The 27,028-nt window shown below is 45.7% G+C and overlaps 1 protein-coding gene across 5 annotated transcripts in view; it reads left to right on the top strand.

Moving 5' to 3' along the window:
* LOC143774327 (A.superbus venom factor 1-like) overlaps nt 1–27,028 on the top strand; it is a 247,395-nt gene that overhangs the window by 111,653 nt on the left and 108,714 nt on the right. For all 5 annotated transcript variants that reach the window (XM_077261792.1, XM_077261791.1, XM_077261793.1 and 2 more), the window contains 3 exons: nt 4,047–4,193; nt 15,373–15,576; nt 15,873–16,070. In XM_077261792.1, the coding sequence (XP_077117907.1) occupies nt 4,047–4,193; nt 15,373–15,576; nt 15,873–16,070 (549 nt within the window). The remainder of the gene's footprint in view (nt 1–4,046; nt 4,194–15,372; nt 15,577–15,872; nt 16,071–27,028) is intronic.

The raw sequence follows: 27,028 nt of genomic DNA, 5'->3' as shown, positions 1-27,028 counted from the left end.
TTGTCAGTAGACACCTTCCTGCACTGGACCAGTTGTTGTCACACCCTCTGCAACTGTGATTGTCACACCCCTGGTCACAGCATCCCCTTAATATAACATGACTGCCACACTGTCCTCCCTTATGAATTATACTGACCTCCTCATGCTAACCGTTCTCCATATTGAACAGCTTGTGCTGCCCCACTCTCCATACTGAGCCCTGTTGTGAATTCTGCTCTGCCACTACAGAGAAATACCCCTATAGATGGAAATAGGAATGCTACCTTGCCAACCGGTTCAAGGACCTCAGGAGAATCAGGTATCCTAGACATGCTCGATGGTCCTTGTTTTTTTCCCGTTTTGATTTCTTGGTTTCGTATCTTCCGGGTTCTAAGAATATTAAGGCTGATGCCCTTTCTAGGAAACCGTGTGCTAACTTCTCCAGCGTGGTTAAACCCTTGATCTGCTCATTGTCATTTCAGCTGAAATGACAATGAGCAGATCAAGGGTTTAACCACGCTGGAGAAGTTAGCACACGGTCTCCTAGAAAGGGCATCAGCCTTAATATTCTTAGAACCTGGAAGATACGAAACCACTAAATCAAAACGGGAAAAAAACAAGGACCATCGAGCCTGTCTAGGATACCTGATTCTCCTGAGGTCCTTGAACTGGTTGGCAAGGTAGCATTCCTATTTCCATCTATAGGGGTATTTCTCTGGAGTGGCAAAACCAGGACTCAGCCGTTTGGCAGACTCGAGGTAAATCAAATAAGTCTCCAAAGTCTGATTAGTTCGCTCGGTCTGCCAAACGGCTTAGCCCAAGTCCATCTGTCAGGAACAAACAATTTTTAGGTCCGCGCACAAGTCCCACAGGACTGCACAAAAGAACGCACATCACGTGACAACGAAGGCCCCCAGGCCGATCAGGGGAAATGGCAGAAAGGACCAATAAACCGAGGCTTAAACTTAGGGGAAGCGAAACATCTGGTTGGAGCATCAATCTCAACCTGAAATGGAAGACGTGGGGGCATATAATCTTGTTCGTATTAAGCAGGGTGATGAATGGTACAACTGGCCCATAATGAGTTAAATGCATCTCAGAAGAAGGGAAGAAAGGTGTTGAGCCATTTTTTTTTCCTGTAGTCTGTTTTGTCTTTTCTTCCCTCTTTATTTATGGGTGGCTGTGTCGAGGTGTCTAGGGTTTGTTAGGCACACCCCACGGCTACTTCTAGTTGCGGTGTTAGTTCAGGATTTGCGGTCAGTACAGGTTTCACCGACTCCAGAGAAAGTTTCATGCGGCTCCAAGGTCACCAGAACATAACAACAGTACAATCAACACGGGAAAAAAACAAGGACCATTGAGCCTGTCTAGGATACCTGATTCTCCTGAGGTCCTTGAACCGGTTGGCAAGGTAGCATTCCTATTTCCATCTATAGGGGTATTTCTCTGGAGTGGCAGAGCAGAATTCACAACAGAGCCCCTCCGCTTCCCCTTTTTCTATACTTAGCCTCTCACACTGCCTCTCTTCCATACTGTGCCCTCAATGCAATTTTGGAAAGGACATGACCACAAAAAATAAGAACTGCCAGAGTTAGCATAGTATAATAAGTTATAAATGCCTTGGTCAGGATTGAATGTAATTTTAGTAAATATATGTCCAGTTCAACAAACATTTATATGGTTCATCAAGGCAGGATTATATTTTCACATTATTATTAGTGATGAGCGATTATACTTGTTGCTCGGGTTTTCCCCTGAGTATTTATTAGTGTTCGAAGATTTGCTTTTCATCGCCGCAGCTGAATGATTTACAGCTACTAGCCAGCTTGATTACATGTGGGGATTCCCTAGCGACCAGGCAACCCCCACATGTAATCAGCCTGGCTAGTAGCTGTAAATCATTCAGCTGCAGCGATGAAAACTAAATCTCCGAACACTAACAAATACTCGGAGGTCACCCGAGCGTGCTCGGGAAAACCCGAGCAACGAGTATACTCGCTCATCACTAATTATTATCATTATTATTATACATTTTTTATAGCGCCATTTATTCCATGGCGCTTTAAAAAATGTATAATAATTTACATGTGAAAAAGGGGCAAATATAGACAAATACAATAAACATGAGCAAAAAACAAGGCATTTACATGTACAGAAGGAGGGAGGACCCTGCCCGCGAGGGCTCATTGTCTGCAGGGGATGGGTGAGAATACACTAGGAGAGGGTAGAGCTGGTCGTGCGGTGGTTCAGTAGGTTGAGGATCACTGCAAGCTGTAGGCTTGTCGGAAGAGGTGAGTCTTCAGGTTCTTTTTGAAGTTTTCTTTGTTAGGTGAGAGTCTGATCTGTTGGGGTAGAGAGTTCCAAAATGTGGGGAAAGCATGGGAAAAGTCTTGGATGCAGTTGTGGGAAGAAGAGATGAGAGGGGAGTAGAGAAGGAGATCTTGTGAGGATCGAAGGTTGTGTGTAGGTAAGTACCGGGAGACCATATCACAGATGTGTGGAGGAGACAGGTTGTGGATGGCTTTGTATGTCATAGTAAGGGTTTTGAACTGGAGTCTCTGGATGATAGGAAGCCAGTGAAGGGCTTGGCATAGGGGAGAGGCTGGGGAATAGCAGGGAGACAGGTAGATTAGCCGGGCCGCAGAGTGTAGGATGGATCGGAGGGGTGCCAGAGTGCTAGAGGGGAGGCCAGAGAGTAGGAGGTTGCAGTAGTCAAGGCTGGAGATGATAAGGGCGTGCACTAGTGTTTTTGTGGTTTCGTGGTCAAGGAATGCACGGACCCGGGAAATATTTTTGAGTTTGAGATGGCAGGAGGAGGTAAGGGCTTGGATATGTGGCTTGAAAGAGAGGGCAGAGTCGAGGATCACCCCGAGGCACCGAGCATGCGGGACTGGGGAAAGTGAGCAGCCATTGACATTGCTGGAGGGGTAGAGTGAAATGGGGTAAAGATAATGAATTCTGTTTGTCCATATTCAGTTTTAGATAGCGAGCCGAAAAGAAGGCCGAGATAGCAGACAGACAGTCTGGGATTTTGGTGAGTAAGGAGATGAGGTCAGGTCTGGATAGGTAGATCGGCGTGTCATCGGTGTAGAGATGATACTGCAAACTGTGGGATTCTATGAGCTGTCCCAGGCCGAAGGTGTAGATGGTGAAGGGGTCCTAGAACTGAGCCTTGAGGAACACCAACAGACAAGGGGCAAGGTGAGGAGGTGGTGTGGGAGAGGGAGACACTGAATGTTCAGTCTGTTAGATATGACGAGATCCAGGATAGGGCCAAGACTGTGAAGCCAAGAGATGAGAGAATCTGTAGCAGGAGGGAGTGGTCCACAGTGTCAAAGGCAGAAGACAGGTCCAGGAGAAGGAGGACAGAGTAGTGTCGCTTGCTCTTGGCGGTTAGTAGGTCATTGGTGACTTTAGTTAGGGCAGTTTCAGTTGAGTGATGGGGTCCGAAGCCAGATGGTAACCGATCAAAGAGGGAGCAGGAGGAGAGGTGGGAGGACAGTTCAAGATGGACATGCTGTTCCAGTAGTTTTGAGGCATAAGAGAGAAGAGATATCGGGCGATAGCTAGACACAGAGGATGGATCGAGGGAGGGCTTTTTGAGGATGAGTGTGATCTTGGCATGTTTAAAGGATGAGGGGAAGACACCAGTTGCGAGAGAGAGGTTGAAGAGGTGTGTTAGGGTTGGGATGAAGACTGTGGCGATGTTAGGGATGCGGTGAGACGGGAGCTGGAGAAGCGTGCAAGTGGTGAGGTGTGATCTTGACAGGAGGGTGGAGAGCTGATCTTATGTCATGGTGAAGAAGCAGGTTTTGGAGGAACAGGGTTGAGCAGCTAAGAGGGGCATTGGGCACTGTGGGCCAAAGCTTTCTCTGATCATATTGATCTTCTGTTTAAAGAAAGAGGCAAAGTCTTCAGCAGAAATGAGAGGGGAGGGAGTAGGTGCTAGGGGACGGAGTAGCGAGTTGAAAGGGTTGAACACATTCACCTGTGGCTACATATACAGTAAATATACAAACTTAAATGGCAATACTTATTTCTCTATTTGTCTTTCTTTTTTTCAAAAGGTTTTTGTAATCCATCCTGATGGTTCCCCAGCAAAAAAGGTCCCTGTGGTGGCTAAACCAGCAATGGTGCAGGGAATTACCGGAGAAGAGGGAACAGTCCGGCTGACACTGAACACAGCTTCATCTCTACAATCCCTTCCAATTACTGTGAGCATCTGAAAATATATCTATATATATATTCCCCAGGGAGAAAAGCAGCTCAAAAGAGTAGAACAAGCTGTGAATATCCAAGAAAGAAATGTCAATGGGCAGAATGTAGTTCTTCATACTTCAGGTGGTGGTGCTGTAAGTCAATTGATCAGATGCTGCCAACTACCCTAATGATTATGACTGATCACTGATTTCTTTTCAACACATCAATTTGTGATCATCAGAATGTCGTGTGATCTTCTAACAAAAAGGGATTGTCTGAAGAAAGCAACCATTTTATTCCTATGTGACATAGGGCATAATAGTATGTCCTACGCTGGGTCCCAACTTATGGGGCTGGCTCAGGAGCTGAGTCCGCTCCATATTCAGAAGCCTCCATGGCTGCTATCTTATTCCTCCTATGGAAACCCAGTTTGTGGTAACACAATATATATGGGATAAATAATGTTCTATTTGGATAGGGGTGTAAAAAACAAGTATTCTTCTTGATCAGTTTTTATAGCATTGTCTTAGGGAGGTGCAGTTGCTGAAAATTTGCACATCAGGCTCTTTTTTCTTCCTCTGTGTAGCATTTTGCCTACAGGTTAACTGATTTTATATGTTTTGATAGATCCGACTTGTAGTGTGACAGAGGGAACTTCTAATTGTATCTTTATAGAGTGCAATGGAGGATTATTTGAAATATTATACTTTTCATATTTTTTAATAATATTTTTATATTTTAGTCCACTTGGGGGACGTGAACCTGCGATCATTTGATTGCAAGTTCAATATACTGTAATACTGTAAATAAATAAATATATATGTAGTGCCCCCACTGCCGCAGGGCCGAGGGGTACCCGGTACCGGGCCTCTCTGTCGCAGTTCTGGGGTTGTCACGGTGGCTAGACCCGGCCCGTGACCCTGCTGAGGGGCGTCCAATGAAGGTGGAGAGTGATGTTGTTGTGGTGCGGTGCAGGTCGCAGTAAATAACGAGGACACCAGGTTGCAGTCTCTTTACCTCTTTACTGAAGGCTTCAGGATCCTCAGTCCGGAATACGGTTAACCGGGCTGCGTGAGTCCGGCCGGTCCGATGGCACCTCCAGAGTTCCCTTTGCATGTGGAAATTTGTGCCTACCTTCTAGCGCTTGTGTGTTGTGGTCCTCCCCTGCTGTGCTTACGGGATAGTCCCCACAACTGTTGTGTCTGTTTCTGAAGTTCCCTCACAACTCGATTATGATGTTCTTCTTCGTCCCCCCAGATGATATGGCTAGGACGCACCCGTATGACGGGTAGGCTCGGAGCTCTTCCGGGACCCTAGTGTCGCCCCTCTCCAAATGTTGCCCCCTATGTCTTCTTAGGTGATTTGAGTGAGACAGCCTGCCAATAACTGACTGTCCTGCCGTAGGTTTGAAGTAAGGCCTGGAGCTCAATACTTCCTCGGCGTTTCCGGCCACCGGCTACGCGCCTCAGTAGGATGTTGCCTCGTCTTACAGCACGACTCCTACTGGTATTTCTCCTTGTTGCGTTGATCTCGTTTCTCACTCAGCACAATAAACCTCGCTTCTTGTCCTTTCTTGGGGTACCGCCGCGATGAAGTGCAGGCGCGGTCCTGTAACGTTCTTTCTGTTCGCTAGGCCTCTGTCAGGATCCCACCCCTGACAGGGACCCCCCTGAATCTTCCCTTGTAACACCCTCTGCCACAGGATGTTGCCTGGTTCCAACCCAGTCAGCTTCTCACTAACTTCCTATCTAACCCCCAGTTTTACCAGATTGTGAGGAGTGGCCTAATACATAGCACCCTTAGCTCCCCCTAGAGGCCAGACTGTGAAGTGTATTGGTGTCTGTGATACCTGGTCAGGTGAACTCCTTCAGTGCCATCAGACGTACCATAGCCCCCCTTAGCGGCGGAGCATCAGTACTGCAACGACCAGGACTCTGGGGCACTGCACTCCCCCCCGGTTAAATCCAGTACTCCTGGACTGGGAAGAAAACAATACATGTCAGCAAAAAGACATACAATTTTTGAAATGCAATAACAAGTAAATTTGAACAGAGCTTCCCTTTATGGGAGGTGAGGACACTTGAACGTTACAAACATGGTTAAATATTTTAAATAACATACTATAAATAACTTTTCTTACCCAACCGGGTATTCTACTTAGTGCAATTTCTGAACAATAATTTAACGTTGCCTTTAAGGACATACACACTGAATCCACTAAAGACCTTCTTATAAAACACTGTAAGGCTAATCAACTTTTCTTCATTTTCCACCTTTACATCTGCAGGACCGCCTGTCTATCTGCCCCAGGCCTACTGCCTCTCGTTCTGTTGCAGGACCGCCCCTTTCCGCCCGGGCCTTCTGCCTTTCTGCTACTATACACAGTATAGAACTTATCAACCTTCTCTCAGTTCAAGATCACTGAGCCATCTCTGTATGGCTCCTAGGAGGACTCACCGACTAACCCCGTACGGGTTCACTTCCTGTCCTCATTTTCTAACACATTATTAAACATTTCTTACAGTTAACTAGCTAACTACATATAACTTTTACATGTAAGCATTATTCGACTTTAAGTGCTATTGGTGAACTTCCCCTTTAAGAAGGGACCAAGTCTCTCGGAGGTAGTGCAACTTCTCAAGCTGCAAGTTCGTATTCAGCAAGGACTCCGGTGCTGTTTCCAAGAACAGTTGCTTCGCAAAGAGTCCTTTTCCTTGTAAAACCAGTAGAGGGCACCTTTAAGAAGGTGCAAACTATTTACAATAAGTTTGTAATCATGCAGTGTTCATGATCTAGCAGTTCTTTTCAACAATGATGAACAAGAAACAAAAACACAAGCAAAAAGGCAAAAATAGGGATCCCGGGTAAACTAAGGGATCCCTTTAAGAATAACCCTAGTCGGGTTTAAAGCAGCAAAAAGCAGGGAAACAAACAGTTAACTATTTACATGTTCAGGTTTCCGAGGTTTAGTTGGACGGCTTCCAGGGCTGCACCTGACACTTAACCCCTCTTGGGCTGGGAAAAGTGGGGTCCAGGGTTACACCCAGTGCTGGACAAACGCCGTTAATCCGTCTTTCATGTACGGTTAAATCATGCGCAACGATGGAGGTCTGCGCAGCTTGAGTGTGGGCATTTGCTGCAGCAGAGGTAGCGGCTGCTGCAAGATCAGTCACTGGAACGGAGTCAGCAGCTGTGACACTAGCAGTCGCTGGAGTGGTGTCGGTCGTCAGGGCAGGATCGTCCTTCATACCTGCTTCAGATGCGGTCCCTCCGGTGCCGGTCTGCTCCGTCTCCGCTGGGGTCTGGAACGCTGGTTGCGGGGCCTTGTGCTGCGACATTGTCATCTCTGCTTGCAGCATCCTGCTTTCCGGCAGGGCCTTGCTTTATAGCTTTGGTGCGCTGGAACTTCCTTCTTGCTCCGGACCAGACGAGGCTGCCGACAGACGTCTGGCGAGGCTCCCGATGATGGTCTTCTTCCACCCGGCCTCAGTGCTCAGCTGCGTCTGCAGGAGCTGGTTGATCAGCTTGTCCGCTCCGGTCTGCAGGAGGTCAGCGTCAACTGTGGAGGTCTGGCTGCGGTGCCTCTCCGGGTAGCTGGGGGAGTCCTCGGCTCTGATCCCACGCTCCGGCTCCGGGTGGCTGGCCATGGCATCCTCCAAGTAGTTGACTTCTTCCTCCTCGTCCTTTTCCCGCTCTCTCCTTCGTGGGCGGTTTCGTTTTCTTTGTCTCTGCCCACCATTGAGGATCAGGAGGCGGATCTCGGCTGCTGACGGACACATCCTCAAGGGGCCGAAATATTTAGACTGGGCGGCCATTGTCTTTCGCGCTCTTCAGCTTGTTCACGCCCACTTCCACGCCCTTCTTCTTCTCCTGCGCTCCTCGTGGCGCTGTAATGGCGGCGGTTTTGGCGGGAATCGGTAATGCACAGTCTTTGCAATAAGTCACAGTTCAAGCACAACAAATCACAGTTCCAAGGCACACATGACCTGATTCTTCAGGCTTAAGTAGATCCTGTTCGTGACGCCAAGTTGTAGCGCCCCCACTGCCGCAGGGCTGAGGGGTACCCGGTACCGGGCCTCTCTGTCGCAGTTCTGGGGTTGTCACGGTGGCTAGACCCGGCCCGTGACCCTGCTGAGGGGTGTCCAATGAAGGTGGAGAGTGATGTCGTTGTGGTGCGGTGCAGGTCGCAGTAAATAACGAGGACACCAGGTTGCAGTCTCTTTACCTCTTTACTGAAGGCTTCAGGATCCTCAGTCCGGAATACGGTTAACCGGGCTGCGTGAGTCCGGCCGGTCCGATGGCACCTCCAGAGTTCCCTTTGCATGTGGAAATTTGTGCCTACCTTCTAGCGCTTGTGTGTTGTGGTCCTCCCCTGCTGTGCTTACGGGATAGTCCCCACAACTGTTGTGTCTGTTTCTGAAGTTCCCTCACAACTAGTGTTGAGCGATACCGTCCGATACTTGAAAGTATCGGTATCGGAAAGTATCGGCCGATACCGGCAAAGTATCGGATCTGATCCGATACCGATACCCGATACCAATACAAGTCAATGGGACTCAAGTATCGGAAGGTATCCCTGATGGTTCCCAGGGTCTGAAGGAGAGGAAACTCTCCTTCAGGCCCTGGGATCCATATTAATGTGTAAAATAAAGAATTAAAATAAAAAATATTGATATACTCACCTCTCCGGAGGCCCCTGGACATCACCGCTGGTAACCGGCAGCCTTCTTTGCTTAAAATGAGCGCGTTCAGCACCTTCCATGACGTCACGGCTTCTGATTGGTCGCGTGTCGCTCATGTGACCGCCACGCGACCAATCACAAGCCGTGACGTCATTCCTCAGGTCCTAAATTCCTAGAAGGGAATTTAGGACCTGAGGGATGACGTCGCGGCTTGGGATTGGTCGCGTGGCGGTCACATGAGCGGCACGCGACCAATCAGAAGCCGTGACGTCATGGAAGGTGCTGAACGCGCTCATTTTAAGCAAAGAAGGCTGCCGGTTACCAGCGGTGATGTCCAGGGGCCTCCGGAGAGGTGAGTATATCAATATTTTTTATTTTAATTCTTTATTTTACACATTAATATGGATCCCAGGGCCTGAAGGAGAGTTTCCTCTCCTTCAGACCCTGGGAACCATACACTGGGAACTTCCGATTCCGATTCCCGATACCACAAAAGTATCGGATCTCGGTATCGGAATTCCGATACAGCAAATATCGGCCGATACCCGATACTTGCGGTATCGGAATGCTCAACACTACTCACAACTCAATTATGATGTTCTTCTTCGTCCCCCCAGATGATATGGCTAGGACGCACCCGTATGACGGGTAGGCTCGGAGCTCTTCCAGGACCCTAGTGTCGCCCCTCTCCAAATGTTGCCCCCTATGTCTTCTTAGGTGATTTGAGTGAGACAGCCCACCTATAACTGACTGTCCTGCCGTAGGTTTGAAGTAAGGCCTGGAGCTCAATACTTCCTCGGCGTTTCTGGCCACCGGCTACGCGCCTCAGTAGGATGTTGCCTCGTCTTACAGCACGACTCCTACTGGTATTTCTCCTTGTTGCGTTGATCTCGTTTCTCACTCAGCACAATAAACCTCGCTTCTTGTCCTTGTAACGTTCTTCCTGTTCGCTAGGCCTCTGTCAGGATCCCACCCCTGACAGGGACCCCCCTGAATCTTCCCCTGCAACACCCTCTGCCACAGGATGTTGCCTGGTTCCAACCCAGTCAGCTTCTCACTAACTTCCTATCTAACCCCCAGTTTTACCAGATTGTGAGGAGTGGCCTAATACATAGCACCCTTAGCTCCCCCTGGAGGCCAAACTGTGAAGTGTATTGGTGTCTGTGATACCTGGTCAGGTGAACTCCTTCAGTGCCATCAGACGTACCATAGCCCCCCCTTAGCGGCGGAGCATCAGTACTGCAACGACCTATATATATATATATATATATATATATATATATATATATATATATATATATATATATATATACTGTATATGCAGCTCTGGCAAAAATTGAGAGACCACTGCAAAATGTTCATTTTGTCTGTTTTCTCTCTTCATAGGTATATTTTGGGGTAAAAAGTAAACTGTTCTTTTATTCTCTAGTCCCAAGGATAAATGGTCGCACTCAAAGTTCTTTCAAAGTTTAGTCAAACAAGTGTTTTTTTATTTTCAAACCACAAAAAAAAACAATTCACTGCAGTGGCGTAAGGTAACGTTTCAACCCGCTGGGTTTTTATCAAACCTTAATCATAATAAAGAGACAGGTGGAGAACAAGTTCCAAGAGAAGTACTGGAGTCCCATTAGGGGCTGTTTGTGTGCTGCATCTGGCATCTGGTGGCAGACAGTGCGCGCTACTGAAGAGGAATGGATACTCACCGCTATCTCTGATGAACACCCGGTGAGTATTCCGGCAGCTGTGCTCTGCTTGTGAGCAGCGCATGATATCCCTGCCATGCGCTGTTTACAAGCATTAAGCAGCTGCTGGCACCGGAGCAGAACACTGCGACTGCCAGGGAGCGGAGGAAGGTAAGAGTAAATGTTTGTTTTTTCAATCTTTTCTGATGGGGCCATGGATACCAGGACTGGGATGGGGCCAATCATACCAGCAAGGGGATGGGGCCAATCAATTATATCAGGAACTGGTGGGGCCAATCAATCATATCAGGAACTGGATGGGGCCAATCAATCATACCAGCAAGGGGATGGGGCCAATAAATCATACCAGGAACTGGATGGGGCCAATTAATCATACCCGGAACTGGTGAGGCCAATCAATCATACCAGGAACTGGAAGGGGCCAATCAGTCATACCAGCAAGGGGATGGGGCCAATAAATCATACCAATCAATCATACCAAGAACTGGTGGGGCCAATCAATCATACCAGGAACTGGATGGGGCCCATCAATCATACCAGCAAGGGGATGGGGCCAATAAATCATCCCAATCAATCATACCATGAACTGGATGGGGCCAGTCAACCATACCAGGAACAGGATGGGGCCAATCAATCATACCAGGAACTGGATGGGGTCAATTAATCATACCCGGAACTGGCGAGGCCAATCAATCATATCAGGAACTGGATGGGGCCAATCAATCATACCAGCAAGGGGATGGGGCCAATAAATCATACCAATCAATCATACCAAGAACTGGTGGGGCCAATCAATCATACCAGGAACTGGATGGGGCCAATCAATCATACCAGCAAGGGAATGGGGCCAATAAATCATACCAAGAACTGGATGGGGCCAGTCAACCATACCAGGAATGGGATGGGGCCAATCAATCATACCAGGAACTGGATGGGGCCAATTAATCATACCCGGAACTGGCGAGGCCAATCAATCATACCAGGAACTGGAAGGGGCCAATCAATCATACCAGCAAGGGGATGGGGCCAATAAATCATACCAATCAATCATACCAAGAACTGGTGGGGCCAATCAATCATACCAGGAACTGGATGGGGCCAATTAATCATACCAGCAAGGGGATGGGGCCAATAAATCATCCCAATCAATCATACCATGAACTGGATGGGGCCAGTCAACCATACCAGGAACGGGATGGGGCCAATCAATCATACCAGGAACTGGATGGGCCAATTAATCATACCAGAATAAGGATGGGGCCATGCATACCAGGATGGGAATGAAGGCCATGCATACCAGGATGGGGATGAGGGGACCACATTTACCAGGATAGGTGATCTTAAGTACAGAATTGACCACATTTTTTGCTTCCTATATTTTTTTACTAGTTTCCTCCTCTAAAACCTAGGTGCGTCTTATGGTCCGGTGCGTCTTATAGTCCGAAAAATACGGTAATACTTGGAGGTAAAACCCTTGTTGGCAAGCACAGCAGTCAGACATTTTTTAGTTAATGATGAGGTTGGTGCACATGTCAGGAGGGATTTTGGTCCACTCCTCTTTGCAGATCATCTGTAAATCATTAAGATTTTGATGCTGTCTCTTGACAACTCGGAGCTTCAACTCCCTTCATAAGATTTCTATGGGATTAAGGTCTGGGAACTGGCTCCATGACCTTAATGTGCTTCTTTTTGAGCCACTCCTTTGTTGCCTTGGCTGTATGTTTTGGGTCATTGTCTTGCTGGAAGACCCAGCCACGACCCATTTTTTATTTCCTGGCGGAGGGAAGGACGTTGTCACTCAAGATTTTACGGTACATGGCTCCATCCATTCTCCCATTGATGTGGTGAAGTAGTCAAGTGCCATTAGCAGAGAAACAGCCCCAAAACATAATGTTTCCATGCTTGATAGTGGGGACGGTGTTGTTTGGGTCACAGGCAGCATTTGTCTGCCTGCAAACATGGTGAGTTGAGTTAATGCCAAAGACCTAAATTTTTGTCTCATCTGACCACAGCACCTTCTCCCAATCACTCACTGAATCATCCAAGTGATCATTCGTAAACTTCAGACGAGTCTGCACATGTGCATTCTTGAGCAGGGGGACCTTGCAGGCACTGCAGGATTTTAAATCTTTACAGCGTAATGTGTTACTAATGGTTTTCTTGGTGACTGTGGTACCAGCTGCCTTGAGATCACTAACAAGTTCCCCCCGTGTAATTTTAGGCTGATCTCTCACCTTCCTCATGATCAAGGACACCCCACGAGGTGAGATTTTGCACGGTGCCCCAGATCGATGTCGATTGACAATCATTTTGTATTTCTTCCATTTTCTTACTAATGCACCAACTGTTGTCTCCTTCTCACCCAGCATCTTACTTATGGTTTTGTAGCCCATTCAAGCTTTGTGCAGGTCTATGATCTTGTCCCTGACATCCTTATAAAGCTCTTTGGTCTTGCCCATGTTGTAGAGGTTAGAGTCTAACTGATTAATTGAATCTGTGGACAGGAGTCTTTTATAAAGGTGACTATGTAAGACAGCGGTCTTTAATCCAGGTAATGAGTTAATTAGGAACATCTAACAGGTCTGTAGGAGCCAGAACTCTTAATGGTTGCTAGGGGATCAATTACTTATTTCTCACTGCAAAATGCAAATAAATTTATATAATGTATACAATGTGATTTTCTGGATTTTATTTTTGATATTCTATCTCTCAATGTGAAAATTAACCTACCCTTAAAATTATAGACTGTTCATGTCTTTGTCAGTGGGCAAACTTACAAAATCAGCAAGGGATCAAATACTTATTTCCTTCACTGTATATATATTTATGTCTGGGCTACTGGAATAAACCATACTTGGACAAGGCAAGGGAACCTGGATCTGATGAAATGCTACTACAACAGCAGACCAAACGAGAGAGGATTTATGAAGTTTATGATGAAACTATGGATGGATATAAGACCTGCATGTCCAATGACTGGGACACAACTAGTCAACCAACATTGCAATGTCATAAAAAGGAAACTATTATCACATCTTCAGATGGATCAACTGCACCTCACTTCCACACAAAAGACCTGGAAGAACAAAGATAACAACAACATGTGCAACCTCCTGAAAATCTTCTACCGACCCTTCAACTAGCGGGTACTGCAGCTGACCTGAAGCAGAAAATTATAGATAAACTAGATACCATCAACCACAGGGACTGACTGCCAAGACTCAACAGAGAAGTACCATCAAGCAGTATGCTAGAAGATGCCAATGGAGCCCTTGCATCAATGCATGCCACTACCGTAACTCAATCGAATGAATTGATCTATGCCACTGCCAAAGTAATCACGGAAATGTTAGGCTATACAACCAAACAGAAGTGAAGGCTTCCATATCTCCCAATTGCCAAAAGTCAAATGCTGTGTGCGGCCGTTGGGGGATATGGAAGCCCTCACTTGGATCCCCTGATGAACCCTTGATCGTTAAGAACGGGGAAACGCATCGGAGTAAGACTTACTCATGGCTATAAGTACCCTGATTCTTTTGGGTTTTGTTAACATGGCATTACTATGAATTTATGCTTGCCAATAGTTTCTGCAAGACTTTTTTGATGGAACCTGGAAGGAATGGGTATTGGCCTTTTGGTGCCTAAATCATGTGATAATATTTGGATTAAGACCTACTGTATTTATGGCTGTTAAATACCCTGACCCTATTAGCTCTCTCTAATATTGTACAAAATATTTTCTTCTTTCTATTATATCTTTCTAATTAGTAGATGAGCATCGGAGTGAATTATCAAACGGTTGCTGGGTGTATAATGAGGTTCTAATATTGTTAACTCCTATGTACGTTTTCTGTCAAGTAGATATTTATCTACAATTTTGGGTTTAAGGTGTTGTTTGAGGTATGTCAACATGTCCATGATCTAGGGTTCACAGGGTTACCGACCTTGAGTGGGGGTGCCATTATGTCTACAACTAGGGTGCCAACCTCCGCTGGAAGGCAGGACTTCTCTCAGCGCCTTTCAGAGAGAGATTATTCCCCTTCCCCATTACTTTTTCTGGTTATTATACCTTTTTGCTATGCATATTGTGTATTGGGTGGTTCCTGGTTGACTCTAGCACCTTTTTAATATTGAGTATGCTTTTAATATATTAATAAAAGTTACTTTTAAGGTGTCTTGATCCCCTCTTTTGTTTTTTTTCTGATTTTGAGACCCCATCTATTGTTCAAGAGGTGTCTTTTAGATGTTGAAGTCACCCATGATGATGGTGGGAATGTCAGATGAGATAAAGTAAAGAAGCTAGGTGGAGATGTGGTTGATAACAGTGGTGACATTGTCCAGGGGTCTGTACATGATGGCCACAAAGTGAAAAGAAGCAGAAGGAAAAAAAAAGAAGCACTAAAGCAAAAATTGGTTATGGCGAGAAAAGGTTAAAAATTTAAATTCCTTAGCTTTGAGTTATGTTGACAACTTTTATGTTAATATAATTGGAATGGTTATGTTACTTTTTTGTGAACATTTTATATGAAAGTCCTCAGTTTCAAGTGTCCAACAGTTGGTATTTTACTCTCCAATGTCTAGAGGCTCAATGCTGTACAGCGTGTAATTGTGTATTTGGTTGAAAATGGGCTGACAAAAGTCATTATTGAACCCATCCCTGCATTTTGTGGATTTTTCAAAACCAACTTTTGATAGTTTTGTCTTCTAAAAAGAGTTCACATTTACTGTATTTCTTTTATTGCTTTAAATTCTATTTTCTCCTGGTGACTTAATTTGCTCTGGATTCTTACAAATATTTCTGATTATAGGTGAAAACAGCAAATCCTGCGCTCTCTGATGCCCGACAAGCAACAGCATCAATGACAGTCAACGCTTATCAGTCCGCTGGAAATTATTTGTACATTGGCATAAGTGGAGGAGAAGTGAAACCTGGAGATATTGTCTCTGTAAATTTCTTTATTCGGAACTCTAACCCAGCCATTCAGAACCAGATACAGCACTTCACCTACCTGGTAAAAGGTTTCTACTTTTTTTGTATCACTATTTAGATTCAGGGTAAAGTCTCAAGATTACCTGGATGCGCAATAGCCTTCTGTCTTTGTGGGAAATTATTTATTTGTTTTCCCCAAGGAAAAAGATCATGGCATCTGCAACAATTTAGAATTCTATCCTTAGCATTTTGAAGCCAGAACTTGTATCATAGTGATTATGAATTCTTCATGACCATTCTGACCAAAATGTAAGATGCATTATGTCACCAAATGGATCCAAGTTTAGGTTTTATCTACTGTTCTCTTTTTTTTTTAAGATCATGAACAAGGGCAGAATCCTGAAACTGGGAAGACAACCTCGGAATCAGGATCAGGCTTTGGTTTACATGTCTCTCCCCATCACAGAAGAATTTACTCCATCCTTCCGCATAATTGCCTATTACATGGTTGGAGATGAGATTGTTTCGGACTCTATCTGGGTGGAAATAACAGATTCGGAAAGGTGTATTGGAACGGTGAGGCATCTTACCTGGTATATAAAAGTTATATTATGCAATATGTAGGGATCCAAACTCTCAGGTAGGTATTAGGTAGCATTCACACAGGCAATAAGGTTTGGTTCAAACATATGCAGTTTTATTGCTTTCATGAAACACCAATGGATTAAAAACTAAAACCGCCTCTCTGGGAACAAAGGTATAACAGCAAATAAACAGTTCATTTAGCAGGGCACATATGTCAGCGCAGGCTCATCCGAACAGAGTACAGTCCTCTCCCTCTCAGCTTCTGGCTTTAGACTGCAAACATCAGAGGTCTTTTCTTCCTCCCAGTTACAATATGGTGATGTACTGTATACAGCCCATTCTCCCAGAGCAAATATTACACGAACAAAAGGTATGGTCCTACCAGTCTTGGTATCACCTTCAGCCTGAGCTCCAGCAGCTTCGAGTACCAACAGAAGTGTTCAACTCCATGTACTGAAAAAGTTATTCACATTTCTCTGCAGCTCCATCACACAGAGTGCTGAGCTTTCCTAGCTGACCCGTGCAGACTGTGGCTTGTCTCTCTCCCAGCTACAACTCACATTTTGACTGGCCACTCACCAGCTTCAACACACTCCACTCTACTCAACCCCTGGCAGACTGACACAGCGTGAACCCATTTCTTAGATTTTAGTCAAAGCTAACCAGGTGCATCGAATTAAGACCTGGATTTAACCCAGTCTTACCTGGCTTTGCTACATATACTGTAGCCTACAGAGACTAATATTTAGAGACAAGAAGTGTGAGGTAGTGGTGGAGTTTACAGAGACTTAAAGGGAACCTGTCTGAATGAGTTTAGTAATCAAACTAGTGGTATGACTCTACACTGTGTGCACAATTTTTAGGCAATTTGTGTTTAAGATGAATAATTTTATTAGTGAACAACTACAGTGCTGTTGATTAGTTCAAAAGGAAGGTGATACACCTGAAATCTGAATATTTAAGAAAGTAAAGTTGAGGTTTAGCTTTTCTTAGTAGCATCTATTTCTATGAGGCAAATACCAGATAACCACATGATAACACTATCTTGCACAAGATTTGTGCAAAGCTGAACCTCAAAAAGAGGACAGAAGAAGGAAAAACCAACTCCATACAATAATAGAAAAATTCGGAGAAAAAGGGAGTAAATAGGTTTAAAAAGGTATTTTATTGTAAATATACAGTATATAGTAAAATTAAGTACAAAAAATATAATTATAAAGTTGTAAAAGGATGAAAAAGAAAAGATCGCTAGTGCCACACACCCCATACTTGACAGGAATACATAGGGCTGGAGAGCATACTGTCACTAAAGTGCTAGCATAATATGACCATGTGGTCTGCAAATAAATACATATAAAATAATGCTCACCAGCAGCTGACAAGAAATAGGGGAGATGACACAACGCTGATACAGCAGAGCCCCCAAGGCTGCAGAATTATTGAGAAAATATAATTGTACAGAATTATTATGGCACTAAATGAAAATGCAAACTTTCCAACCTTACTTGTTTATTTTTATATGTTACAGTCAGTATAAGAACCAATCAACTGAAAATACACAAAAAATACATTTCTGACATTTAAAAAAAATAAATAAAAATCAGTGACCAATATAATAATATAGCCGCCCTTCATTTCAGTACATGTCATAAGCTTCATCCATGCAGAAAATAGAAAGAGAGAGCACTCCATGTGAAGGTCAGCGATATCAGAAATAAGGAGGAGGAATTAACGCACTCACCTACGATTGTTGTGCTGATCAGGCAGAGCATTGATTACAGCAAGAAAACAGCAGTCTCAGATCACTGCTGCACCTTCCACCTGCCCCAAACGCCTAATGCAGGATCCGAAGCATGGAGAGCAGTGAGGCAAGTAAAGGGGCAGATGCCATCAGGGTGCTGTGAGAGAGGAGACCAGCCAGACCGAATGAAAACAATGATTTAATGAACACCTAACAATTAAATCATTGTCTAGAGAGATAAAAAAAACAAGAGGCACTCCTTATGTAATTGTGACACCTCAGGGTCCTGGTTGTCACAGTGGCATTGCTTTCCTCATGGGGAGAGTGATGTCACGCTTGGAAGTGAGGGCAGATCTTTATGCCGTAAACACATGCATACAACATGTTCACACTCCAGGCCAGAAGGGGGAGCTCTGATCCAGCTTATGGGTGGCTCCCCTATATATATATTCTGGTCTGGAGGGTAAGTTAGTTAGTTCCTTACAGAGAGTGCCAGACAGCAGACTGAAGCAGTCTGAGGCAGAGAGGAAAGTGAGGGGTCGTGCATCCACGAGGGTGCTGCAGCTCCTGGATAGAGATAATACAGAAGGAAGAACGCAATGTAGTGACCTTAGAGGAGAGCGAAGCAAAGGAGAGTAGAGAACTGGGGAGAATAGCTGCGACTGAGCTACCTCTGTTGTGAATTTGCTTTTTGCTCCCTCTAGTGGTTACTAGTTTTTTGACTCTGGTTTTTCTGTCATTCCTTTTATCCGCACCTGGGTCGTTAGTTAGGGGTGTTGCTATATAAGCTCCCTGGACCTTCAGTTCAATGCCTGGCAATGTAGTTATCAGAGCTAGTCTGCTGTGCTCTTGTCTACTGATCCTGGTTCCAGTTATATCAGCTAAGTCTGCCTTTTGCTTTTTGCTATTTGTTTTGGTTTTGTATTTTTGTCCAGCTTGTTCCAAATCTATATCCTGACCTTTGCTGGAAGCTCTAGGGGGCTGGTGTTCTCCCCCCGGACCGTTAGACGGTTCGGGGGTTCTTGAATTTCCAGTGTGGATTTTGATAGGGTTTTTGTTGACCATATAAGTTACCTTTCTTTATTCTGCTATCAGTAAGCGGGCCTCTCTGTGCTAAACCTGGTTCATTTCTGTGTTTGTCATTTCCTCTTACCTCACCGTCATTATTTGTGGGGGGCTGCTATCCAGCTTTGGGGTCCCCTTCTCTGGAGGCAAGAAAGGTCTTTGTTTTCCTCTACTAGGGGTAGCTAGATTCTCCGGCTGGCGCGTGTCATCTAGAATCAACGTAGGAATGATTCCCGGCTACTTCTAGTGTTGGCGTTAGGAGTAGATATATGGTCAACCCAGTTACCACTGCCCTATGAGCTGGATTTTTGTATTCTGCAGACTTCCACGTTCCTCTGAGACCCTCGCCATTGGGGTCATAACAGTTTGCCAGGCCAGTATTAAATGTTTAATGCATTGCAGAAGAGGGATTATAAGAAAGAAGATTCTGAGTTTTTTTGTTTTTTTTTCTTCTTCCCCTTTACCTCAGAGTGGCTATGCTTGCTGCAGACATGAATGTCCAGACCTTGATTACAAGTGTGGACCAGCTGGCTACTCGTGTGCAGGGCATACAAGACTATGTTATCAGAAATCCTAGGTCAGAACCTAAAATACCGATTCCTGAACTGTTTTCCGGAGACAGGTTTAAGTTTAGGAATTTCGTGAATAATTGTAAATTGTTTTTGTCCCTGAGACCCTGTTCATCTGGAGATTCTGCTCAGCAAGTAAAAATTGTTATTTCGTTCTTACGGGGCGACCCTCAGGATTGGGCTTTTTCGCTGGCGCCAGGAGATCCGGCATTGGCTGATCTTGATGCGTTTTTTCTGGCGCTCGGTTTACTTTATGAGGAACCCAATCTTGAGATTCAGGCAGAAAAGGCCTTGCTGGCTATGTCTCAGGGGCAGGACGAGGCTGAAGTGTATTGCCAAAAATTTCGGAAATGGTCCGTGCTGACACATTGGAACGAGTGTGCACTGGCCGCTAATTTTAGAAATGGCCTTTCTGAAGCCATTAAGAATGTTATGGTGGGTTTTCCCATTCCCACAGGTCTGAATGATACTATGGCACTGGCTATTCAAATTGACCGGCGGTTGCGGGAGCGCAAAACCGCAAATTCCCTCATGGTGTTGTCTGAACAGACACCTAATTCGGTGCAATGTGATAGAAAAACCGCAAATTCCCTCATGGTGTTGTCTGAACAGACACCTGATTTAATGCAATGTGATAGAATCCTGACTAGAAATGAGCGGAAAATTCATAGACGCCGGAATGGCTTGTGCTACTACTGTGGTGATTCTACACATGTTATCTCAGCATGCTCTAAACGTATAGCTAAGGTTGTTAGTCCTGTCACCGTTGGTAATTTGCAACCTAAATTTATTCTGTCTGTAACTTTGATTTGCTCACTGTCATCTTATCCTGTCATGGCGTTTGTAGATTCAGGTGCTGCCCTGAGTCTCATGGATCTCTCATTTGCTAAGCGCTGTGGTTTTACTCTTGAACCATTAGAAAATCCTATTCCTCTTAGGGGTATTGATGCTACACCATTGGCAGCAAATAAACCGCAGTATTGGACACAGGTTACCATGTGCATGACTCCTGAACACCGCGAGGTGATACGTTTCCTGGTTTTACATAAAATGCATGATTTGGTTGTTTTAGGGCTGCCATGGTTACAGACCCATAATCCAGTCCTGGACTGGAAGGCTATGTCAGTCTCAAGTTGGGGCTGTCGTGGTATTCATGGAGAATTCCCTGCCTGTGTCTATTGCTTCTTCTACGCCTTCGGAAGTTCCGGAGTATTTGTCTGATTATCAGGATGTCTTCAGTGAGTCTGAGTCCAGTGCACTGCCTCCTCATAGGGACTGTGACTGTGCTATAGATTTGATCCCAGGCAGTAAGTTTCCTAAGGGAAGACTGTTTAATCTGTCGGTACCTGAACATACCGCTATGCGTTCATATATCAAGGAGTCTCTGGAGAAAGGACATATTCGTCCGTCTTCTTCCCCTCTTGGTGCGGGATTCTTTTTTGTGGCAAAAAAGGACGGATCTTTGAGACCTTGTATTGATTATCGGCTTTTAAATAAGATCACTGTCAAATTTCAGTATCCTTTACCGCTGTTGTCTGACTTGTTTGCCCGGATTAAGGGTGCCAAGTGGTTCACCAAGATAGACCTTCGTGGTGCGTACAACCTTGTGCGCATTAAGCAAGGTGATGAATGGAAAACCGCATTCAATACGCCCGAAGGTCATTTTGAGTACTTGGTGATGCCTTTTGGGCTCTCCAATGCGCCTTCAGTTTTTCAGTCCTTTATGCATGACATTTTCCGGAAGTATCTGGATAAATTTTTGATTGTTTATCTGGATGATATTTTGGTTTTTTCTGATAATTGGGATTCGCATGTGGAGCAGGTCAGGTTGGTCTTTAAAATTTTGCGTGAAAATTCTTTGTTTGTCAAGGGCTCAAAGTGTCTCTTTGGTGTACAGAAGGTTCCCTTTTTGGGGTTCATTTTTTCCCCTTCTGCTGTGGAGATGGACCCAGTCAAGGTCCGAGCTATTCTTGATTGGACTCAGCCCTCGTCAGTTAAGAGTCTTCAGAAGTTCTTGTGCTTCGCTAACTTCTACCGTCGTTTTATTGCTAATTTTTCTAGCATTGTGAAACCTTTGACGGATATGACCAAGAAGGGCTCCGATGTAGCTAACTGGGCTCCTGCTGCCGTGGAGGCTTTCCAGGAGTTGAAACGCCGGTTTACTTCGGCGCCTGTTTTGTGCCAGCCTGACGTCTCACTTCCCTTTCAGGTTGAGGTGGATGCTTCGGAGATTGGGGCAGGGGCCGTTTTGTCGCAGAGAGGCCCTGGTTGCTCTGTTATGAAACCTTGTGCCTTTTTCTCTAGGAAGTTTTCGCCTGCCGAGCGAAATTATGATGTGGGCAATCGGGAGTTGTTGGCCATGAAATGGGCATTTGAGGAGTGGCGTCATTGGCTCGAGGGTGCTAAGCATCGTGTGGTGGTCTTGACTGATCACAAAAATCTGATGTATCTCCAGTCTGCTAAACGCCTTAATCCGAGACAGGCCCGCTGGTCATTGTTTTTCTCCCGCTTTGATTTTGTTGTCTCGTATTTACCAGGTTCAAAGAATGTGAAGGCCGATGCTCTTTCTAGGAGCTTTGTGCCTGATGCTCCTGGAGTCGCTGATCCTGTTGGTATTCTTAAAGATGGAGTTATCTTGTCAGCTATTTCTCCGGATCTGCGACGTGTGTTGCAGAGATTTCAGGCTGATAGGCCTGAGTCTTGTCCACCTGACAGACTGTTTGTCCCGGATAAGTGGACCAGCAGAGTCATTTCCGAGGTTCATTCCTCGGTGTTGGCAGGTCACCCAGGAATTTTTGGCACCAGAGATCTGGTGGCCAGGTCCTTTTGGTGGCCTTCCTTGTCAAGGGATGTGCGGTCATTTGTGCAGTCCTGTGGGACTTGTGCTCGAGCTAAGCCTTGCTGTTCTCGTGCCAGCGGTTTGCTCTTGCCCTTGCCTGTCCCGAAGAGACCTTGGACACATATCTCCATGGATTTCATTTCTGATCTTCCGCTATCTCAGGGCATGTCCGTTATCTGGGTGATATGTGATCGCTTCTCCAAGATGGTCCATTTGGTTCCTTTGCCTAAGCTGCCTTCCTCTTCCGATCTGGTTCCTGTGTTTTTCCAGAACGTGGTTCGTTTGCACGGCATCCCTGAGAATATTGTGTCAGACAGAGGATCCCAGTTCGTTTCCAGGTTCTGGCGATCCTTTTGTAGTAGGATGGGCATTGATTTGTCGTTTTCGTCTGCTTTCCATCCTCAGACTAATGGACAGACGGAGCGAACCAATCAGACTTTGGAGGCTTATTTGAGGTGTTTTGTCTCTGCTGATCAGGACGATTGGGTGACATTCTTGCCGTTGGCTGAGTTTGCCCTTAATAATCGGGCTAGTTCCGCCACCTTGGTTTCGCCTTTTTTCTGCAACTCTGGTTTCCATCCTCGCTTTTCTTCGGGTCATGTGGAGCCTTCTGACTGTCCTGGGGTGGATTCTGTGGTGGATAGGTTGCAGCAGATCTGGAATCATGTGGTGGACAACTTGAAGTTGTCACAGGAGAAGGCTCAGCGCTTTGCCAACCGCCGCCGCGGTGTGGGTCCCCGACTACGCGTTGGGGATTTGGTATGGCTTTCTTCCCGCTTTGTTCCTATGAAGGTCTCCTCTCCCAAATTTAAACCTCGTTTTATTGGGCCTTACAAGATATTGGAAATCCTTAATCCTGTATCTTTTCGTCTGGATCTTCCTGTGTCGTTTGCTATTCACAATGTATTTCATAGGTCCTTGTTGCGGCGGTACATTGTGCCTGTAGTTCCTTCTGCTGAGCCTCCTGCTCCGGTGTTGGTTGAGGGCGAGTTGGAGTACGTGGTGGAGAAGATCTTGGATTCTCGCCTCTCCAGGCGGAGGCTTCAGTACCTGGTCAAGTGGAAGGGCTATGGTCAGGAGGATAATTCCTGGGTGGTCGCCTCTGATGTTCATGCGGCCGATTTAGTTCGTGCCTTTCATGCCGCTCATCCTGATCGCCCTGGTGGTCGTGGTGAGGGTTCGGTGACCCCTCACTAAGGGGGGGGTACTGTTGTGAATTTGCTTTTTGCTCCCTCTAGTGGTTACTAGTTTTTTGACTCTGGTTTTTCTGTCATTCCTTTTATCCGCACCTGGGTCGTTAGTTAGGGGTGTTGCTATATAAGCTCCCTGGACCTTCAGTTCAATGCCTGGCAACGTAGTTATCAGAGCTAGTCTGCTGTGCTCTTGTCTACTGATCCTGGTTCCAGTTATATCAGCTAAGTCTGCCTTTTGCTTTTTGCTATTTGTTTTGGTTTTGTATTTTTGTCCAGCTTGTTCCAAATCTATATCCTGACCTTTGCTGGAAGCTCTAGGGGGCTGGTGTTCTCCCCCCGGACTGTTAGACGGTTCGGGGGTTCTTGAATTTCCAGTGTGGATTTTGATAGGGTTTTTGTTGACCATATAAGTTACCTTTCTTTATTCTGCTATCAGTAAGCGGGCCTCTCTGTGCTAAACCTGATTCATTTCTGTGTTTGTCATTTCCTCTTACCTCACCGTCATTATTTGTGGGGGGCTTCTATCCAGCTTTGGGGTCCCCTTCTCTGGAGGCAAGAAAGGTCTTTGTTTTCCTCTACTAGGGGTAGCTAGATTCTCCGGCTGGCGCGTGTCATCTAGAATCAACGTAGGAATGATTCCCGGCTACTTCTAGTGTTGGCGTTAGGAGTAGATATATGGTCAACCCAGTTACCACTGCCCTATGAGCTGGATTTTTGTATTCTGCAGACTTCCACGTTCCTCTGAGACCCTCGCCATTGGGGTCATAACATACCTCCTTGCAGAGCGCAGATACCGGTAGCTAGAAGACCAAGGTTGTATCGGACTCTAAGAGGCACAGCAGAAACCGGCAGGACAGCTGGACTACACGTCACCTGTCCGCCCTAACACCTGAAGACACAGTGGCGCATAGAGCCCGAGTCGTGATATAGACCCTGTAAAAAGGCTCGAGCCACCTGTCATACAGGTTAGTGTCCTACCTAAAGCGGGACAGAGAGAACAGTGAGGACCTTGACAGAAGCCACAGGCAGCAAGTGACTACACCACAGCGCTAGTAGGAAGGCTTTCAACTCCACCTGGTAAAAGGGACTCTGAACTCGCTTCCAAGCTGCCCGGACCCTGCCTGTACCTGTGATCTGGGACCCTGGACTGTGGCAGCCTGTAGTCTTCAGTAAACCAGGTAAAGAGACTGCAAACCTGTGTCCTCTGTTTCTTTATACACTACCCACCATCTCCAGCTACACACCGGGAGCCCTGGGGACCCAACTTCACCTGTGGGAAGTTATACCATCTTAGCTGCCATAACATCACCCCAGAGGACCCTTTTATGCAGCTTTGGTCCCAACTGACCGAATACCACAGGTGGCATCATGAACACAAACTTTATTCAAATCCATTTTACATGGGCGCCCAGGGCCACGGACCGGGTCACCGCCGCCGTGACACATCCCCTTAAGTACCGGACCCAGTACTGAGTACCCCACGGCCCTGGTGGGCATTACATAATACCATAGGCAACAGCTAAGGGTGGGTTGGAGAGTTGGTCACCCACCTGAACAGGTTGTATGCGGCACAGCTACGTAAAGATTGATGTATATTCCAATGTAACTCGGAGTAGAACCTACACATTTCTCAGGTATCATGAGGAAGGAGTAGGTTGTACTCTGAAACATGTTGCAATAAATTGGAGGTTTTTTATACTTGCCACCTGGATTAACCCCTGTTAGCAACTGCGCCCGAGATCCACCGCATTCCTCTTTCCTTCACTTAATCTGTTGATGATCATCTTTTTGAGCAGCACCAACCACAGCCCTCCAGATACCGATAAGAGAGGTGACAGTTCTTCTTCACCGTAAATCATCCATTTAAGAAGTGCCACAAGTTTTCAGAAGCCTTCAGGTCAGGTCAGGAAGTGGCTGTCTCGTTATTCTGCTTGAAGGCCTTTACTGGCAGCCAAACCATGGATACTTTGATACTGCCAGGGTTCATTGTTTTATATAAAAATTGTGGCTTTTCCTGCACCACTGCTTGAAGAAAGTCTTTTATGAAAGCGGGAAGCAGGTTGGGGAATTGATTTTGATTCCAATTTTTAACCCGGAAATTTCCAGCTAATTCATCTATAATAATACCAGCCCAAATCAGTAACCCAACTCCACCTTGTTAGCGTCAGAATCGCAGTGAAAATCTGTGCCCGTAACTGATCCAGTCACTGGCCCATCCATCTTGTCCATCAAGAGCCACTCTCGTCTTATCAGTCCAAAAAACCTTTGAAAAATTTGTCTTCAAATATGTCTTGGTCCAGCATTGATATTTCCTCTTCCGTGTCTTGCTCAGTGGTGGTTGGGCTCAGTCTCCTCACCTCGGCCGTGTCTCTGAGCACTGAATATCTTATACGTCTTAGCCTCCAGGGAGGTTGCAGTTCTAGAATATGACAACACTGGAGTATAATGGCTTCTTGTTCTCTTCATGTCCAATTCTTCCTAAATTTTTCGAACTTAATATGCGACTTTTTTTAACACCCTCCTCATTACACAAACACACATCACCTGATCTACTGTCACAGCACTGTTGTCGGGTATCCAAAGGTCAGGGGCTCCTTCCCTTTCCCTGGAGCTAAGGGGCACCCTAGGTATCCCTGCTCCCAGGATTACTTCTGATTGTGAAGACGCCGGGACCACGTACTTTGCTGAGCTCCTGAATCAACCCTTAGTCTGTTCCCTTAACCCACCCAGGGAAGTGGGTAGTAGTAGTGTATGGAAATACACCAATCAGACTAACAATGCAATAGGTACAGGTGTGAAGGAAAATACCAATCATATGTATATGCACTTATAAACAACAGAGGTGAACATCAGGGAGTGAAGGAAGGGAAAAATCAAAGTAGGAGAAGAAGAGGATTTGCACACGACCAAAATGAATCACCAGTCTTTAGATAAATTCACCAAAATGCCTCCTCAAACAATAAAACTCCTCCAACTCCTGAACCATGCAGCATGAAGCTAACTCTGGCAATGCCTAATTGTCAGAGGCTAGTATACATAGAAGAGGGGAGTGGCCAACATTGAACAGCTGAGAGTATCAAGCAGGTAAGCTTCCAAGAGCTATCAACTGAACAGATTAAGCCCTGCACTGCTAGAAGAAACATGCACTGTTTAATATGAAGGTGAAGTGCTTCTAATAAGTGCAGGAGTAGGAGAAATCAGATGGCGCGGTTTTCTGGCTCCTCTCTGTCACGGCATACCCGTGACATCTGCTTCTTCCAATAAGCATTCAAGGTTATATAGCTTGGAACTGGAAAGCCTGCATCAAAATGTTATGTTCAAAATACTCACTGCCTAATAATTGTGCACAGTGTGTAGGTTCTAGTATAACAATAAAAATGGTACCTGTCTGGTGGTAATCCAATGTGCCATCCTTGAGAACGTCAGCTTTGAAGCCACATGAAAATTAGAGTGCGGTCTTGTCAATGTGCTCCAAGCTCATTGTTGTAAGGGGCTTCAATTATCGATTTCTTCACAATTGTACATATGATAATTACAAGCAT

Source organism: Ranitomeya variabilis, chromosome 5 (genome assembly GCF_051348905.1).
Source record: "Ranitomeya variabilis isolate aRanVar5 chromosome 5, aRanVar5.hap1, whole genome shotgun sequence".
Classification (NCBI taxonomy): Eukaryota; Metazoa; Chordata; class Amphibia; order Anura; family Dendrobatidae; genus Ranitomeya; species Ranitomeya variabilis.
The sequence above is the reverse complement of the archived record's forward strand: the minus strand, read 5'-3'. Positions and strand labels throughout refer to the sequence as shown.